Source organism: Myxocyprinus asiaticus, chromosome 26 (genome assembly GCF_019703515.2).
Source record: "Myxocyprinus asiaticus isolate MX2 ecotype Aquarium Trade chromosome 26, UBuf_Myxa_2, whole genome shotgun sequence".
NCBI lineage: Eukaryota > Metazoa > Chordata > Actinopteri > Cypriniformes > Catostomidae > Myxocyprinus > Myxocyprinus asiaticus.
This window is the reverse complement of record NC_059369.1, coordinates 42,836,377-42,854,131: the sequence shown is the minus strand read 5'-3', so window position 1 is coordinate 42,854,131 and position 17,755 is coordinate 42,836,377. Positions and strand designations below refer to the sequence as shown.

The following is a 17,755-nucleotide window of genomic DNA, read 5'->3' as shown; positions in this document are numbered from 1 at the left end:
CCGATTCCCGGTCATTTTGTGATTATCGGTCAGGTTCGTTAATCAACCGATTCCCGGTCATTTTGTGATTATCGGTCAGGTTCGTTAATCAACCGATTCCCGGTCATTTTGAGATTATCGGCCAGGTTCGTTAATCAACCGATTCCCGGTCATTTTGAGATTATCGGCCAGGTTCGTTAATCAACCGATTCCCGGTCATTTTGAGATTATCGGTCAGGTTCGTTAATCAACCGATTCCCGGTCATTTTGTGATTATCGGTCAGGTTCGTTAATCAACCGATTCCCGGTCATTTTGTGATTATCGGTCAGGTTCGTTAATCAACCGATTCCCGGTCATTTTGTGATTATCGGTCAGGTTCGTTAATCAACCGATTCCCGGTCATTTTGTGATTATCGGTCAGGTTCGTTAATCAACCGATTCCCGGTCATTTTGAGATTATCGGCCAGGTTCGTTAATCAACCGATTCCCGGTCATTTTGAGATTATCGGTCAGGTTCGTTAATCAACCGATTCCCGGTCATTTTGAGATTATCGGCCAGGTTCGTTAATCAACCGATTCCCGGTCATTTTGTGATTATCGGTCAGGTTCGTTAATCAACCGATTCCCGGTCATTTTGTGATTATCGGTCAGGTTCGTTAATCAACCGATTCCCGGTCATTTTGAGATTATCGGCCAGGTTCGTTAATCAACCGATTCCCGGTCATTTTGAGATTATCGGCCAGGTTCGTTAATCAACCGATTCCCGGTCATTTTGAGATTATCGGCCAGGTTCGTTAATCAACCGATTCCCGGTCATTTTGTGATTATCGGTCAGGTTCGTTAATCAACCGATTCCCGGTCATTTTGTGATTATCGGTCAGGTTCGTTAATCAACCGATTCCCGGTCATTTTGAGATTATCGGCCAGGTTCGTTAATCAACCGATTCCCGGTCATTTTGAGATTATCGACTAAGCCAATTAATTGATATTTGGCCATTTTCAGATTATCTGATAGGCAGGTTAATTGACAGATATTTGACTGTTTTTAGAGTGGCAGATAGTCAAATTACTAAACAGATTTTTGGCCATTTTATGATAATCAGTCAACCAAATTAAATAAATCAGTAATCAACAGATTAAATAGACACTTCTATTTCGTTTGACAGTGATTAGTGTGAGATCATTTTTATTTATTTTTTTGGAAGCTTGAAATGTCTGTCTCTCTCTCTGTGTCTATAGGACTTGTTTTTTAAATTCTCCTGGAATAACTTCCTACATGTCCAAGTGGAACAGTGTGTCTCTGCCATCTTTAACCAGAACACACCACTAAACCGATCAATGCAGGACAGTCCAGATGCGACTCAAATTCAGCTGGAAAACACACGCTCAGACACGCCCCAGCCCAGTGAGACAGACACACAAAACTCAGACAGATTCACACGCTACCTGATAAAGCATGTAAGTATGTGTGTGGGTACTAATGTATTCTTTAATACAGAATTTCAATAGGAATTTATAGTGTACAGTGGGCAAAACCATATAAGAAAAATAAACAAATTAAAGTCTCATGTTTGTTCAAAAATACAGTAATGAGGTATAATTGTCTGTGTGCAGCTGATAAAGGACTGCAGGCTGGTTCAGAGGATTTTGGATGCTTGGGAAGAAAATGACAAAACACAGTAAGGGCAAATTTAAAGATCACTGAGCTGAAAAGTGTGTATTTGATGGCATGTACAGTAATGTAAGCATCTGTGTGTGTGTTGTAGAGAGGCAGGAGGCATGAGACAAGGGTATATGGGTCACCTGACCCGTATTGCAAACACAGTGGTGCAGAGCGCAGAGAAAGAACAGGACAAAGAACAGACCCAAATCACACAACTTTTAAAAGGTAAGTGACACACAGTGATTGTGTTTGTGTGGTTATACCTTTTTAAAGGGACAGTTCAGCAAAAAATGAACATCTGTCATCATCTACTCACCCTCATGTTGTTCCAAACCTGTATAAGTTTTTGTTTTCTGTGTAACACAAGAGAAGTTAGACCGTCTGTGTCCTGCCTCAGTCACCAAACACAATTTCATTGAATGGGAAAAGATACTATGAAAGTGAACGTTGACTGAGGCTAATATTCTGCCTAAGATCTCTGTTTGTGTTCTATGGAAGAAAGAAAGTCATATGGGTTTGGAACAGCACATGTGTAAGTAAATGATGACAGATGTTCATTTTTGGGGGAATGTCTCTTTAACAAATGTGTTTTGTTTGTGTGTGATAGAGTTGCCCGAGGACTATAAAAGACGCTGGGATCATTTTGTGAATGAAACACTAGCAGAAACTAACAAGAAGAATACGGCAGACCTGGTGAGATTTCACACACAAATACACACGGATAAAGCTGTCTCCAAGCAGTGTTCTTTTCGTAAAAAAAATCTCTGACGAAAACAAATACGGGACGAAATAGATGCATCCTAACGATAATTAAACGTTTTTAAAAATGATCCTGCAAGACATAAACAGAAGAAGAAACATATAGAGAAACGACTGTTAATAGACGAAGATATTAGATGGTTTATCTAAGCACAGTGACTAACATATTTTAATTATTTACGGAATACTTCTTTCTCAGACAATATCTACTGATGATCAAACGCAAACATTCAGCTAGACAGGAAACAGCAGTCCTGTCTGCATTTCTCAAGAACAATAAATTGGATATTGTTCATTATAAGAAGAGATACATTCTTTGATTCAACCATTTTTATTTTATTTATAGATGCATGTCTTTGTGTATGTGTTGTGTTCTCGTTACACAGGTGTTCTCAGATTATCATCTTCAACAGATGACGGCAAACTTTGTCGATCAGTTTGGACTGAATGATGATGAATTCGGGGAGCATGACGGCAGCATCAGGTGATTCCTGTGCAGAAGTTTCCATTTGCACATTTATATTTAATGTGTACACTGATTAAGAATTAGGTTTGTGAGGGGCCTGGGTAGCACAGAGGTAAAGACACTGGCTACCACCCCTGGAGTTCGCTAGTTCGAATCCCAGGGTGTGCTAAGTGACTCCAACCAGGTCTCCTAAGCAACCAAATTGGCCCGGTTGCTAGGGAGGGTAGAGTCACATGGGGTAACCGCTTCGTGGTCGCTATAATGTGGTTCGTTGTCGGTGGGGCGCATGGTGAGTTGAGTGTGGATGCTGCGGAGAATAGCGTGAAGCCTCCACATGTGCTATGTCTCCGTGGCAACGCGCTCAACAAGCCACGTGATGAGATGCGCGGGTTGACGGTCTCAGACGCGGAGGCAACTGGGATTCGTCCTCTGCCACCCAATATATATATTGAAGTCTAAATGTGTAAAAAATTAAGTAATTTAATGCAGCATTACTTTTTTAATTGCTTTTTGTAATGTAAAATGTGCAAAATTGGGCAGGTTTTAGTTAGGGATGTGCACAAGTAATCAACTAATCAAATACTCATTCTGCACCAGTTAGTCAACTATTAAAAACGGTACTCGAATATCGCAATTTTATTTTCTTTGCGCATTTGCCTGCCGGGGACAGTGCTGAATTATACTGTACTTTCCATTTGAAAGAAAATGTGAAGCAGTACAAGATCAGACCATTATTTTACATTACACATTTTCTAAAAAGTCAACTTTCACCACTTGTTTTTCCTGACATGCAAAATGATAAAAATGTGACAGCCTTTATGAAGACTCAGAGTTTATATATGTGCATTACTCTAATGCCGTCACTATTGGTTTCTATGTAAGCTCCAGGTGAGTGTAGATGTTTTTTACTGTTATAAAAAAATAAATAAAAAAAACATCTTAATGAATGCATATTGTTCATTTCATTTGTTTTTTTCCCAAAAAGAAAAGCATAGATTGTTGAAGTTTGCTTGTTTTGAAACCATTCTTGGTAACGTTTGTGATTAAAACATTTTTTAGTATAAATTTCACATACATTTCATACTTAATTATTATTACACAGCTCTCTGGAATACTCGATTCTGATTGGTCAATGGTGCCATCTAGTGGTCTGATATTGCTCAGTAACAACCGCACATCCACGTATCAGACCGGCCATCCGGGTATTGCGAGCCATCAGATCACTGTGCGATCTTTACAAGTGAACTAATAAAATAATTTAAACTCAGATCAATGTTAAATGTGCATTTATTTATTTATTTGACACAAGTAGTCTTGTAATAAGCTGGATAATGAGCAGTCATTAATTTACTTCATTAATTGCAAAAGAAACACCAACAGAACTCCGACGTAAACCAGAGTGGATTTCAGCTGTTCAGCGATTTATTTCTTTTCACATTATCACATAATTTCAATGCAAATCAATATTTTTATGTTCATGTATTTATTTATTTAGTTAGTAGCTGTGTAATAAGCAGGATAATGTATCTGCGTCATGTCAGGGTTTAAGAATAACAACCTGCTGACTGTACATTATCCCTTACTTATTAACTTAATTTCAGTAATCGATTACTTTTTTTTTTTTTTTTTTTTTTTTTTTTTGTGTGGTGATGAAAATGCTCATCCCTAGTTTTAATAACACTTTTTTTTCACATTTGGTGCGTCTTACACACATGCATGATGTCCAGCAGTTCATTAATTCACATGTTTTATAAGGAAAGTTTATCCAAAAATGAAAGTTCTGTCATCATTTACTCACCCTCAGGTCATTTCAAACCGCTATGACTTTCTTTCTTCTGTGTAACACAAAAAGAGTTATTTTAAAGAGTGTTGCAAATGCTGATTTCTATACAAAAGCAGTTGATGGTGTGTCAGATGCGGTTTGATGTTATTGACGTGCCACCATATTGAATATGAGTGCATGAGTTTACAATTGATTTGATTTGAGAGTGAATTAACAGCTTAAATTTCAGTCTGCTCATCACACTAAGTGATCGTATGTCTTCAGAAGGCTTGCAATATTGCGCATTAGTCACATGGACCACTTTTCTGACACTTTAAGGTGCTTTTTAAGCTTTAATGTGAGTCACTATCAACTGCTATTGCATGGAAATCAGCGATCGCAACATTCTTTAAAATATCTCCTTTTGATATTAGAAGAAAGAAAGTCATACAGGTTTGGAACGACGTGAGGGTGAGTAAATAATGACAGAATTAAATTTTTTGGTGAACTTATACTTCAACAGGTTATGTTGTAATCAAGTTTCTGCATCTCTGTTTTTCATTCAGCGCCACGTTTGATCGAATCACAGAGATCAACTTTAACCTTGTGGATGAGGGGGTGAGTCCTGATTAATACTGTTAATTCTGTGTTTATACTCCTTATTCTGTGTTAACCTCACTGAAGCTTCCTGTCTCACTCTGTCAATATCTTCTCCCATCTCTCAGGCCAGCTCTGGACTCTTTGAGACTCGCACAAAGGAGAGAATGCGGCAGTTTGATGAAGCTGAGGAGGAAGAAGATATTTGGGAGGATAAAGAAATTAACTATGCGACACAAGTGAAAGCACGAAGCAGGTCCATACACACATGAACACATGCAAGCACACGTACAAAACAGCCGTTGCTTTGACTGTGATGTGTGTGTTTTGTTTGATAGGTTTGGATTGGTGACAAACACCCAGAAGAGTGAAGCAGACGGCGGCTCTCGGAGGCATCTGGGGTCACCTGATCTCGAGTGGTTTCCAGAGTCTAAACAAATGCCAGAGAACATCAAGAATAAGGAAACAGACAAGCAGTCCAGTGATCCTCAGAGTACGCAAATTACATATTACATTATCTGCTGTAATAACTGACGGAAAATGAATTATAAGTGGTGTTTGCTTAGGCGAGTCAAAAGACTAGAGTCTCTATTTACATATGCCATTTTGAAAATGTCAGTGATTTATCACGAAACAGCACACTGATAAACACAATGACCTCCTAGGAAGACAAAGAAACACAAGGTGCGTCCCAAACCGCACACTTCTGCACTATTCTACGTCATTTTGTAGTGTGAGTAGTGCGAGTAGTATGTTTACACTGAAAATGCAACAAAAAGTACCCGGATGATGCACTTTATAAACCGTCAAAATGAAGTGTGGAATGTTGGACACTTCATGCACGTGCTCACGGCTTGCCGTACGTGGCGAAAGGGGCGGAGTTATCTGGCTGCGCCGCTGGTCTGACAAAACAATTGTAAATAATGAAGAACGTAGCAGCTAGTGAAACTTTTGTGAAGACGGCACCTTGCATATGTAAGTTGAATGCTTTACCATCATACCACGTTGTGTGAATATGTACGTTGTTTGAGATCGAGTGTTGAACTGAGGTCCGCTAATGCGCTAAAATGTCAAACGTGCGCTTGAAATGTCACCTCCATCAGCTGTTAAATGGCGAATGCTTCTGTGTAGTAACAAACCTTTAAGTTTTCCATTTGGGACAACACTACACTTTGAAAATTCATACACTACACGTTTAAGTGCATAGTATACTTTGTAAGTGCATAGTGTATAGTGTACACTATGTTAATAGTTACAAATCAAAAAGGGAAATGGAAAATGCACACAGCAGTCACACTCGGGTCTCAGGAGGTTAAAGGCAACTTGACCCCCTTATTCTAAAGTGAAAGTTTCACCTAGTTAAGTTATTGGTTTGTTTTGCACATTTCAATTACAATAAAACTCTCATTAGTAACCATTTAGATAAACCAATACTAATTAGTCATAATTACTGTCTTAATATATTTAAATAAACTTGAATACCAACTAATAAATGCAAAATAAACCAATAACCTGAGTAGGTTAAACTTTCACTTTGGAACAGGGGGTCAAGTGATATTTACCTTCAAACATAATTTGTCTCATATTTCATCTCAAGCATGCTCTTCGCTGACACTGTTGTCCACTTGGTTAACAAGTACACTTACTTGCAAGGGTCAAAATAGTTTGGTGTGAAAATTACGGCACATCATTTGATGAAATTGATCTAAATAATTTTCACAATACATTTTGAAATGGTTTTTATTTATGTCACTATTTGTTTAGATGATCATAGTTTTAAACATGCTATAATTTCTAGTTTTGCAATGGTTTTTTTGTAGTTTAATATTGAAACTTTGGGTCTGGGACAAGGATAAAATCTGTACATAAAAGGCATTTGGAAAGTACCAAAAATAAATGACGAAGACCTGGTAAAAAGTTTCCAGTAATGTGACCGTTTTAAAACAAAAATAAAAAGTTGAAATCTGTTTGTTTAAATAAAAATCAACCCTTTGGACATGAAAGTGCCCGCAGTTGAAGAAACACCCATTTATAGTTAGGGATTTGTTTTAAAGGGCAAGAAGCACTGATGTTTTCTTAAGAAAATGTACAAATCTGTTTATTACATTATTCTTCATTCAGGAGATTCTTTCATCCAAAGCAACATCCAGTATATGTTTACTACAGGTACAGTGGTAATACAATTGCACTTACATGTAGATTTATTTGACAGACACTTTTATCTAAAGGGACTTCAACGTATACAGTTTATCAGTATTTGTGTTCCCTGATTCCTTGAACCTACAACCTTTTGGTTACCAGCCCAGATAATAAACCACTAAGCCATGCAGATTTCATATTAACCATCTCTCTCTTGCTCTCTCTCTCTGTCTCGGCAGGTCCTGGATGGATAGCGAGTTTTGAAGATGGCCTCAGCAATCGGGACTTTGCGAGTATCGCCGTGGATACGGGCTCCAGCGTGTGGGGCAGCTCTACAGCACAGCTCAGTGAGACAGAAGAGAAAGGGTGGGCGACGTTCGGTGACTTCCAGCCGTTCTGCTGGTGAGTGTGTGACTGTGTTTGATTTGATTGTGTGTGTTCACCAGGCTTGGGGAGTAACGGATTACTTGTAACGGTGTTCGGTAATCAGGATACAAAAATAGGTAACTGTAATCCATTACAGTTACATAAAAACCTGTCGTAATCAGATTACAGTAAGTGATACAGACAGCTGTTTGTTTAGAGTGAGAGATGGTTTAGATGCGCGTTCTCTTCGGGTTCTCTCTCTTGACTCACTTGAGTTAGGAGCGCCTCCTACTGTCGCATGTGCAAATAACACCTGTCTCACATCAGCACTCTGCTCTCAAGGCAAACAGCTAGCCACGGAAGAACATGCATTATTTTCTTGGAAATTTCGACATTATTTTTGTTTGTTGGATTTTTCCCCGTTTCTCCCTAATTTGGAATGCCCAATTCCCAATGTGCTTTTTTCCCCAAAGTCCTCGTGGTGGCGTAGTGATTCGCCTCAATCCGGGTGGCAGAGGATGAATCCCAGTTGCTTCCGCGTCTGAGACCGTCAGTCCATGCATCTTATCACGTGGCTTGTTGAGCGCGTTGCCACAGAGACATAGCACGTGTGGAGGCTTCACGCCATCCACCGCGGCATCCACGCTCAACTCACCACGCACCCCTTCGAGAATGAACCACATTATAGTGACTACGAGGAGGTTACCCCATGTGACTTTACCCTCCCTTGCAACCGGGCCAGTTTGGTTGCTTAGGAAGCCTGGCTGGAGTCACTCAGCACGCCCTGGGATTCGAACTAGCAAACTAGCGAACTCCAGGGGTGGTAGCCAGCGTCTTTAACCACTGAGCTACCCCATAACATTATTCGCTCTTTAAAAGAGAAAAGCGAAACAACATTAAAGTTCAGTGGAATTCATGCCTTCCAACTGTGAAGATGCTCTCATTATCCAATGACCTGAGAATATGAAGGTAATAAGAGCCACACTGAAATCAAATTAGCTAGGTTAGCTCAAATTAGTTAATATTAAACTGAGTTAGCCTTTAGTGCTCAAAGAAATCCGTGGCCCTCTTCATTTGGCAGGAGCAGGAATAGCTGCCAATACTGACACGATTTGCGCATCATTGCTGGTACGGCATAGAAATCCCCTGGTTTGCATGGTTGCAAATGCGAACTGTACTATATTAGCCAGGATGTCCTGTATGTTGTTCCGTATTGAAGCTGAAAAAAATGACCCCCTCCCCCAGGTGAACGGTACTTAAACCTTCGTCATTTAAGAAAAAGTTTTGAATACAACAACACTGTATATGCATCGTACATGTTTCTTTTTCTACAACAATAACAGCTACAACAGTACACATAATATTACTCAACATGTTCTGTTTGCATTCAAGGCATAATTTAAAGTTAATTGATTTTATCTTGACTTTATTTACATAAGTGCCCTTGTGCCAATCCAAAAGTAAAGTAATCCGATTACATTACTTTCATATTGCCGTACATATTCATATTGGATTACATTACTGATTACATTTATTGCTAAGTAATCAGTAATCTGTAATGGATTACATTTAAAAAGTAACCCTCCCAGCCCTGGTGTTCACTAATGTTGATGCAGTACTGAACGTTATCTTGTGTTGTATAGTTCAGATACAGGGCCCAGATGCAGCTCACCCGTGGACTCGGAAAATCCAAACAAACAGAACCAAAATGAAAAAAGTGAGTGATTTAATGTACTAGCATGTTTCTCTCACAGTTTATTGATTGCTATGTGTCTGTGCACATTTTTAATTGTTTGTCTATGTACAGTATATAGATGAATGTCTTTGGTTGTTGTCTCACAAAACGCTGTTTGCACCTCGCGTCGTGAATGTCACATTTTTAAGAGTTTAACCATCAAACTGTTTCTGAAAAGAAGAAACGCATCCTGTGTGGACATCCCCTAATACTAATTAACAACAAGTACTTAAAGGGATAGTTCACCCAAAAATGAAAATTCTCATCATTTACTCACCCTCATGCCATCCCAGATGTATATGACTTTCTTTCTTCTGCAGAACACAAATGGAGATTTTTAGAAGAATATCTCCGCTCTGTTGGTCCTCAAAATGCAAGTGAATGGTGACCAGAACTCAGAAGGTCCAAAAAGCATATAAATGCTGCATAAAAGTAATCCATACGACTCCAGTGGCTAAATCCATATCTTCAGAAGTGATATGATAGGTGTGGGTGAGAAACAGATTAATATTTAAGTCCTTTTTTACTGTAAATCTCCACTTTCACTTTCACATTCTTCTTTTGTTTTTGGCGATTCACATTCTTCGTGCATATCACCACCTACTGGGCAAGGAGGAGAATTTATAGTAAAAAAAAAAGGACATAAATCCTCATTTATGTTCAGCAGAAGAAAGAAAGTCATACACATCTGGGATGACATGAGGGTGAATAAATGATGAGAGAATTTTCATTTTTCGGTGAACATTCTCTTCAATATTACGTTAATTAATTTAGCAGTATAATTAATATGAATTATTATTGTAATTAGATATTATTATTGATGTAGTTAGATTGGCAAAGTAATTATTAATATTGTTATTAGTATAAATTAGATTAATTAGATTGGCACTATAATGTAAAGTGTTAACAAACTTTTATAAGCATCTTTCATTGTTGCTTTTAATATTTTTTAAATAATATTATGAATAATATTTAATTATAAGAAAAACAGCAGTATTTAGAGGAGTGACTACATATATTAAATTATTGATGTACAGGTGCATCTCAATAAATTAGAATGTCGTGGAAAAGTTCATTTATTTCAGTAATTCAACTCAAATTGTGAAACTCGTGTATTAAATAAATTCAGTGCACACAGACTGAAGTAGTTTAAGTCTTTGGTTCTTTTAATTGTGATGATTTTGGCTCACATTTAACAAAAACCCACCAATTCACTATCTCAAAAAATTAGAATACATCATAAGACCAATAAAAAAATCATTTTTAGTGAATTGTTGGCCTTCTGGAAAGTATGTTCATTTACTGTATATGTACTCAATACTTGGTAGGGGCTCCTTTTGCTTTAATTACTGCCTCAATTCGGCGTGGCATGGAGGTGATCAGTTTGTGGCACTGCTGAGGTGGTATGGAAGCCCAGGTTTCTTTGACAGTGGCCTTCGGCTCATCTGCATTTTTTGGTCTCTTGTTTCTCATTTTCCTCTTGACAATACCCCATAGATTCTCTATGGGGTTCAGGTCTGGTGAGTTTGCTGGCCAGTCAAGCACACCAACACCATGGTTATTTAACCAACTTTTGGTGCTTTTGGCAGTGTGGGCAGGTGTCAAATCCTGCTGGAAAATGAAATCAGCATCTTTAAAAAGCTGGTCAGCAGAAGGAAGCATGAAGTGCTCCAAAATTTCTTGGTAAACGGGTGCAGTGACTTTGGTTTTCAAAAAACACAATGGACCAACACCAGCAGATGACATTGCACCCCAAATCATCACAGACTGTGGAAACTTAACACTGGACTTCAAGCAACTTGGGCTATGAGCTTCTCCACCCTTCCTCCAGACTCTAGGACCTTGGTTTCCAAATGAAATACAAAACTTGCTCTCATCTGAAAAGAGGACTTTGGACCACTGGGCAACAGTCCAGTTCTTCTTCTCCTTAGCCCAGGTAAGACGCCTCTGACGTTGTCTGTGGTTCAGGAGTGGCTTAACAAGAGGAATACAACAACTGTAGCCAAATTCCTTGACACGTCTGTGTGTGGTGGCTCTTGATGCCTTGACCCCAGCCTCAGTCCATTCCTTGTGAAGTTCACCCAAATTCTTGAATCGATTTTGCTTGACAATCATAAGGCTGCGGTTCTCTCGGTTGGTTGTGCATCTTTTTCTTCCACACTTTTTCCTTCCACTCAACTTTCTGTTAACATGCTTGGATACAGCACTCTGTGAACAGCCAGCTTCTTTGGCAATGAGTGTTTGTGGCTTACCCTCCTTGTGAAGGGTGTCAATGATTGTCTTCTGGACAACTGTCAGATCAGCAGTCTTCCCCATGATTGTGTAGCCTAGTGAACCAAACTGAGAGACCATTTTGAAGGCTCAGGAAACCTTTGCAGGTGTTTTGAGTTGATTAGCTGATTGGCATGTCACCATATTCTAATTTTTTGAGATAGTGAATTGGTGGGTTTTTGTTAAATGTGAGCCAAAATCATCACAATTAAAAGAACCAAAGACTTAAACTACTTCAGTCTGTGTGCATTGAATTTATTTAATACACGAGTTTCACAATTTGAGTTGAATTATTGAAATAAATGAACTTTTCCACGACATTCTAATTTATTGAGATGCACCTGTATGTAATGTATTATTATAATAATAATATAATTATTAGTATTATATTGTAAATAATAATATATCATTATATGACAATTTTATATATATATATATATATATATATATATATATATATTAATCATTATTATTTTATTCTATTTCTGATCATTTTTAGTTTTTATCATTTTTTTGATAGGAAACAGCACATTACCATCTGTACATGTATGTGTTCTAGTCAAAGCATCTTTAATTGTTGCATCAAACTTCATATTATTTTTAATAAGAATAACAAGAGTATTTACAGGAGGGAGTGAATTTATTAAAGTAAATTATGAATTATATAATGTATAAATAATAATAATAATAATAATAATTATATTATAAATTACAATATATAATTAGATATTAACAATATTTAATAATTATTAATTATAATGTTATTTTTTATTATCAATTATATATTTTATGTAATATATCATTAAATATAATAATTTATTTTAATATTATTATAACAATAATATGTAATTTATAAATCATATATAATGATTCTTAAATATTGTTATTTAATAATTAATATTTTAATAATTATAGCTAATAATAATGATTGTTATATTATAAATTATATAATTAATATTTATATTTTCGATTATTATTATTCATAGTAGTAATAATGATAAATATATTAATTGTTAAATTCTTTATTATGCTTCTGGTCATTATTTGTTTTTAGTCTGTTGCTGATGGGAAAACAGCACATTACCATCAATGCATGTGTGTGTTCCAGTCAAAGGCTCCTCTGCGTGTGTGTGGAGTGTCTGTGGGGCGAGGAAGGCTCCACTGGTGGCGTCTGACAGCAGCTCCAGTGGATCAGACAGTGAAGAAGAGGAGGACAGAACCAACACCAGAGAGACGGTCACCATGGGCAACACCAAGGAAAGCATTAAACTTGAGAAAACAATCAGGTATTCACACTAATACACACTAACACACACATACATATCATAACTATTTGGCAGTGATGTGTTGCTTCCACTGTCTTTTAGTGACACTAATGCCAAAGCAACAGGTGGCATGGCAACAGATGTCATAGTAATGGAAACCATAGCGATGCCCATCTCCAGTACACAGTCCCCTAAGGAGCAGAAGTATGAATAAACACATCATTTTTTGTTTGTTTGTTTGTTTTCCATAAGAATTCACGGTCACACTTTATATTAGCTGTATTTAACTATACTTAGTACTTTAAAATATATACTGTAGCTTTTGATGTAATGCACTTATTGTGTACACACATGTTGCACTGCAAAAGTATCACAAGATCTGCTTTTGGGTCAATGACGTGACGCTCATTTTATTTTAAGTTATTGAAAATACATTAAAAATGCAATTCACACCAAACAATGAATACAATTCAACTATGATGAACATCTCTTCAATTTTTCAATTTGAACTCATTTTGATATTTTTTCTGGGGCTTAAATTATAAACAATTGACTGTAAGTGGTATAACTGTTCAGAGATGGCAAAAAAAGTAAATTAAATTAAGTGATTTTTTTTATATGATTTTTTTGAGTTGTGTACACTCACATATATTTGAGGTGCAAGGAAAGTATTTTACTTGGTTACACCACTTGACATTTTAAGTCATTTAATCTATTTTTTTTATGTATGAAACCAACATGGAAAACAAATATAATATTTCTACAAACTTGATACACAGAGGTAGTAGTTAAAGACTAATATATTGTGACCAAATTCACTGTACACGTGTTAAAAATCTCTAAACGTGTCTCACTCTACAGGGACGACTCCAGCAGTGATGGATCAATGTAACAGCATTTTAAAGAACCCTCTCTACCTAAATACCCCATGACAACCGTTTCTCCACCCATGACATATTTAAGGCTGTGGCTTCCCTCTTTCAATATGTCTCCGCCCCTTTTAGCTCCGCCTTCTGGCATTGGCTATTACCATTGGTCTGTCATGTAGTCATGTGGGTTGTTGTTTTAGGTGAATGAGGTAAGCATCGGTGGGTGGTACTGAAATGATCTGTGTCTTCCCCAATGAAGACATGTTCGCCGTTAAATGGAAATAATGACCTTTGAACCCTGTGAGAGCAGCCCATTTTGTGTGTTTTGAAACTAGAATAAGATACACACTAACAGGTGAACTCTCACACATGCACAAACATGCTGTGGTCTAAGAGTAAATCTACAGGTGTGATTTATAGTGTTATGTTTATGTTTTTGAACCAATGTTTTCCACTAAGAATAAGGCGAAAGTGTGTGTGTGTGTGTGTGTGTGTGTGTGTGTGTGTGTGTGTGTGTTTAGAGTGGCTGATCAGTATTTCTGTATGTTGTAGCCTTTGGTTGTGGTACTGATTTGTTTGCATTTAAGTTTTCATAACATATGTTACCAGCTCTGTCTACACAACACAGACATATACATTTCACTAAAATTTTAATGTTGTATTCTATTCATTAACATTAGTTAACTACATTAGTTAACATGAACAAACAATACTTGTTTAATGTTAATTCGACATATAAACTAACAATAAACAATGCTAATTTGACATATTACATTTTTAACATATAAAGTTGTTTGTTAACATTAATTGTATATTTATGAATTAATGCAAACAAAGATAAATTCTGTTCATTATACCTAATGCATTTACTAGTGTTAATGAATTCAACCTTATGTAGTGTTTGCTATTTTTTTGTTGCTTAGGAGCAAAAATAATTTGGAGCGGGTCTCTAAAAATAGTTTTGTTTGGTTGTATGCTGATTGTAATCTCTTTTAATCGTACTAATAATAGTTCACCCAAAAATTAAAAAATATTTTCATCCACGTCATTCCAAACCTTTACACTGCAAAAAGTCTTTTTGTATTTTTTTTAATTAGTTTTTTTTTTTTTTTTGGCTTGTTTTCCAGTAAATATATCTAAACATTCTTAAAAATATATATATTTACTTGACAAGCAAAATGGCATAAAATATAAAGTCTTGTTTTTAGAAAAATCTGACGAAATTGAGTATACTTTCTGCTTAAAACAAGAAAATAAATACACTTTTTTTTGTTGTTTTCCCTTTGAATTAAGTTGAAATAAACCTCACTAAATTTATTTAGATTTTTCTGAAAACAAGACAAAATATCGTACATAATATACAGTTTTGCTTATCAGAGAATGTTTCGATATTTTTACCGGACAAAAAAAAAAAACTAATTAAGAAAAACATTTTTTGAAGTGTATGAATTGTTTTCTGCGAAATAACATGAGGGTGTATAAAAGGATGAGAGAATATTTTATTTTCAAGTAAACTGTCCCTTCAAGGCCAAAACAAGCATGTGAACGCAGACGCTTCCAGCTACGCAAGCTCGTTTTCATTTCTAATTGTGTGAGACTGCAGTACGTAATACAGAATTCACAATTAAGGCCAAAAAAATACTCTACGCAAGTACGTAAACACAGCTGTGTTTGTTTGGCCACTGCACGGTCCGGTTGAACATGCTTAACGTGCGTTCTTGCATTACCGTGGCGGGAACAAAAACCTCAGTACTCAAGGGGGCGCTAGAGTTACCATCACACGTATTTTATTAAACTGGATGCGTTATTCTTTTAGTAAGTTGCTATAAATATATTGACTTTAACGTACTTGCTCTGCAACATTCTCTTCAAACTGTTGCTCCGCCATGACAGTAGTTGACTTTGAATTGAAAGAGGACAGTGCATGCTAATCTTGCAATAGTGCCCCTTGTGGCAGTGCTGAGAATGCAACAAGTATTTATGTTGGTTTACGAATTGTGCTCTGATGCATTTAAAAATGCTACTATACGTGAAATTGAGCTCGCGTAGCAAGATGTGTATGCGTTCACGTACTTGCGTAGAGTTTTGGCCTTAACACGGCGCAAGTAGGCGTTGCATTCTCAACGTTGCCACAAGGGGCGCTATAGCAAACATTAGTGTGAACTGTCCGCGTCTACTGTGAGTTTTGTATTTCAAGTTCACTACTGTCATGTCGGAACAACAATTTGAAGAGGATATTGCCGAGCAAGCATTTTAAAGTCAGTATATTTATTGCAACCTGAATAATAACGCATGTAGTTTAATCTCACAGACTTTTGAAGGTATCTCAGTCGCCCCTTGAGTAATGAGGTTTGTTACTGCCACGGTAGCACGGACCTCGCCTTTGCAATGCGTTGGCCAAGCGCCCGCATCTGCGTACGCGTACTCACATCAAGCATGTTTCTGGTTTTAAATGTGTTCAAATAAGGTTGTTTAAATATTATTGTGTCTGTGGTTGGTATCAGAATGAACTCTCAGGTGAATGTCGTCAGATAGGGAGGAACATTTTTTGAAGAGAGTTTATGTGTGCCTTGAAATATCGGAGAATGACACATTAGTATCTATAAAACGTGTCCAGCACACATATTCCTCTTAATCGCATCTTCCTGTATCTCTGTCAGGTCTTAGTAAAAAATGTCGATATGTATTCTTTATGATATCTACATTTAATATTATATTTTTTATGAGTAATTACTAGCAGAACACTAGAGCGCTTAAGTGTCTAATTGAATCTAGAGCGATAGCAATAATAGTATGTATAATCTTGGTTTTTTTATTTTTTATTTTTTTTATTAATGTAGCATGCAAACTGTCTGATTGTGCGAGTGAGTGACTGTGTGTGTGTGCGTTTTGTTTATGCACTGTTAAAAACTTGATTTTGATACCAAATGCAACAGGATGGACTGTAAAGAGAGCCCTTGGTCAGTCTTTGATCGGCCTGGATTTTTGCATTCACTAGCAGGAACTTACCTAGTTAACATTGCAGATGTTTGCCTGTGCGTGTGTGTATGTTTGAGAGTATGAGAGCAACAGAAAGAGAAATATTGTCTGATCAGTACCAGGGTCTGTCCTTGAATGTAATTCATATTTTTATATGATTTATTTTTATTCTTAGTGATTAGATGGTTTATTTTTTGCCAAAGTCTCTGTAATATTCCTTTTTTCCTCCCTAATCTGTTCCATTCTCTCCCTTTGAAGACTGAAATCTTTCCCTTTTGAACATTACTACTTTCATATTTGTGATGTTCTCTAATTCAGCACTTCAGTACGGTTATCTATAGTTCTATAGTGGTGGTATAGATATGAGGTGTTTACTAGAAATGAAGATAAAACCCTATTCCTCTTCTATCCCGTCTTCCAAGTAAACGGGTCCTAATTTACTTTGTGTTGTGGTTGATGTGTTCCTAACATGTTTCACGCAGTTTGCGGCTGTGTTAAATATCATAATGCAATTGTTAGTTTGTTCAAAGCATAGAAAGCATAAACAACACATAAGAATACAAGATAAAAAAAACACTGGAAACTGTGCATTAATATATGCAGGAAAACGTATGCCTATGTAATGCCACCTTGGACTTGCAGAATTACACACTATATTTGCCCACCCTTCTTCTTCCGCACCACCTAAAGCAAGATTTTATAGCTAGAGTAGATGCATCAGGTCCTGCCATGTTAAATCCATTTTTGTCTTTCCGCTAATACAATATACGTATTAATGTACCCAAAAACATGAAGGCGTCCATTATAAATTGGGATGATATTTTGTGGTATGTATGTACTGCCTGGAGTCCATGTGTGAATCTGGAACACAGGTCTGTTGTCATTTAGTCAAATGCCTTTTTAA

The 17,755-nt window shown here is 36.8% G+C and overlaps 1 protein-coding gene across 6 annotated transcripts in view; it reads left to right on the top strand.

Moving 5' to 3' along the window:
• LOC127416660 (serine/threonine-protein phosphatase 6 regulatory subunit 2-like) overlaps positions 1-17,185 on the top strand; it is a 33,069-nt gene extending 15,884 nt beyond the window's left edge. For 5 of the 6 annotated variants that reach the window (XM_051656126.1, XM_051656125.1, XM_051656123.1 and 2 more), the window contains 14 exons: positions 1,220-1,438; positions 1,595-1,659; positions 1,747-1,868; positions 2,251-2,336; positions 2,789-2,886; positions 5,197-5,248; positions 5,356-5,483; positions 5,566-5,720; positions 7,349-7,393; positions 7,606-7,768; positions 9,376-9,449; positions 12,847-13,024; positions 13,106-13,207; positions 13,865-17,185. In XM_051656126.1, the coding sequence (XP_051512086.1) occupies positions 1,220-1,438; positions 1,595-1,659; positions 1,747-1,868; positions 2,251-2,336; positions 2,789-2,886; positions 5,197-5,248; positions 5,356-5,483; positions 5,566-5,720; positions 7,349-7,393; positions 7,606-7,768; positions 9,376-9,449; positions 12,847-13,024; positions 13,106-13,207; positions 13,865-13,895 (1,518 nt within the window). In that variant the 3' untranslated portion in view covers positions 13,896-17,185. The remainder of the gene's footprint in view (positions 1-1,219; positions 1,439-1,594; positions 1,660-1,746; positions 1,869-2,250; positions 2,337-2,788; positions 2,887-5,196; positions 5,249-5,355; positions 5,484-5,565; positions 5,721-7,348; positions 7,394-7,605; positions 7,769-9,375; positions 9,450-12,846; positions 13,025-13,105; positions 13,208-13,864) is intronic. The other variant, XM_051656124.1, reaches the window with a different exon arrangement.
• The last annotated feature ends 570 nt before the right edge of the window (positions 17,186-17,755 follow it).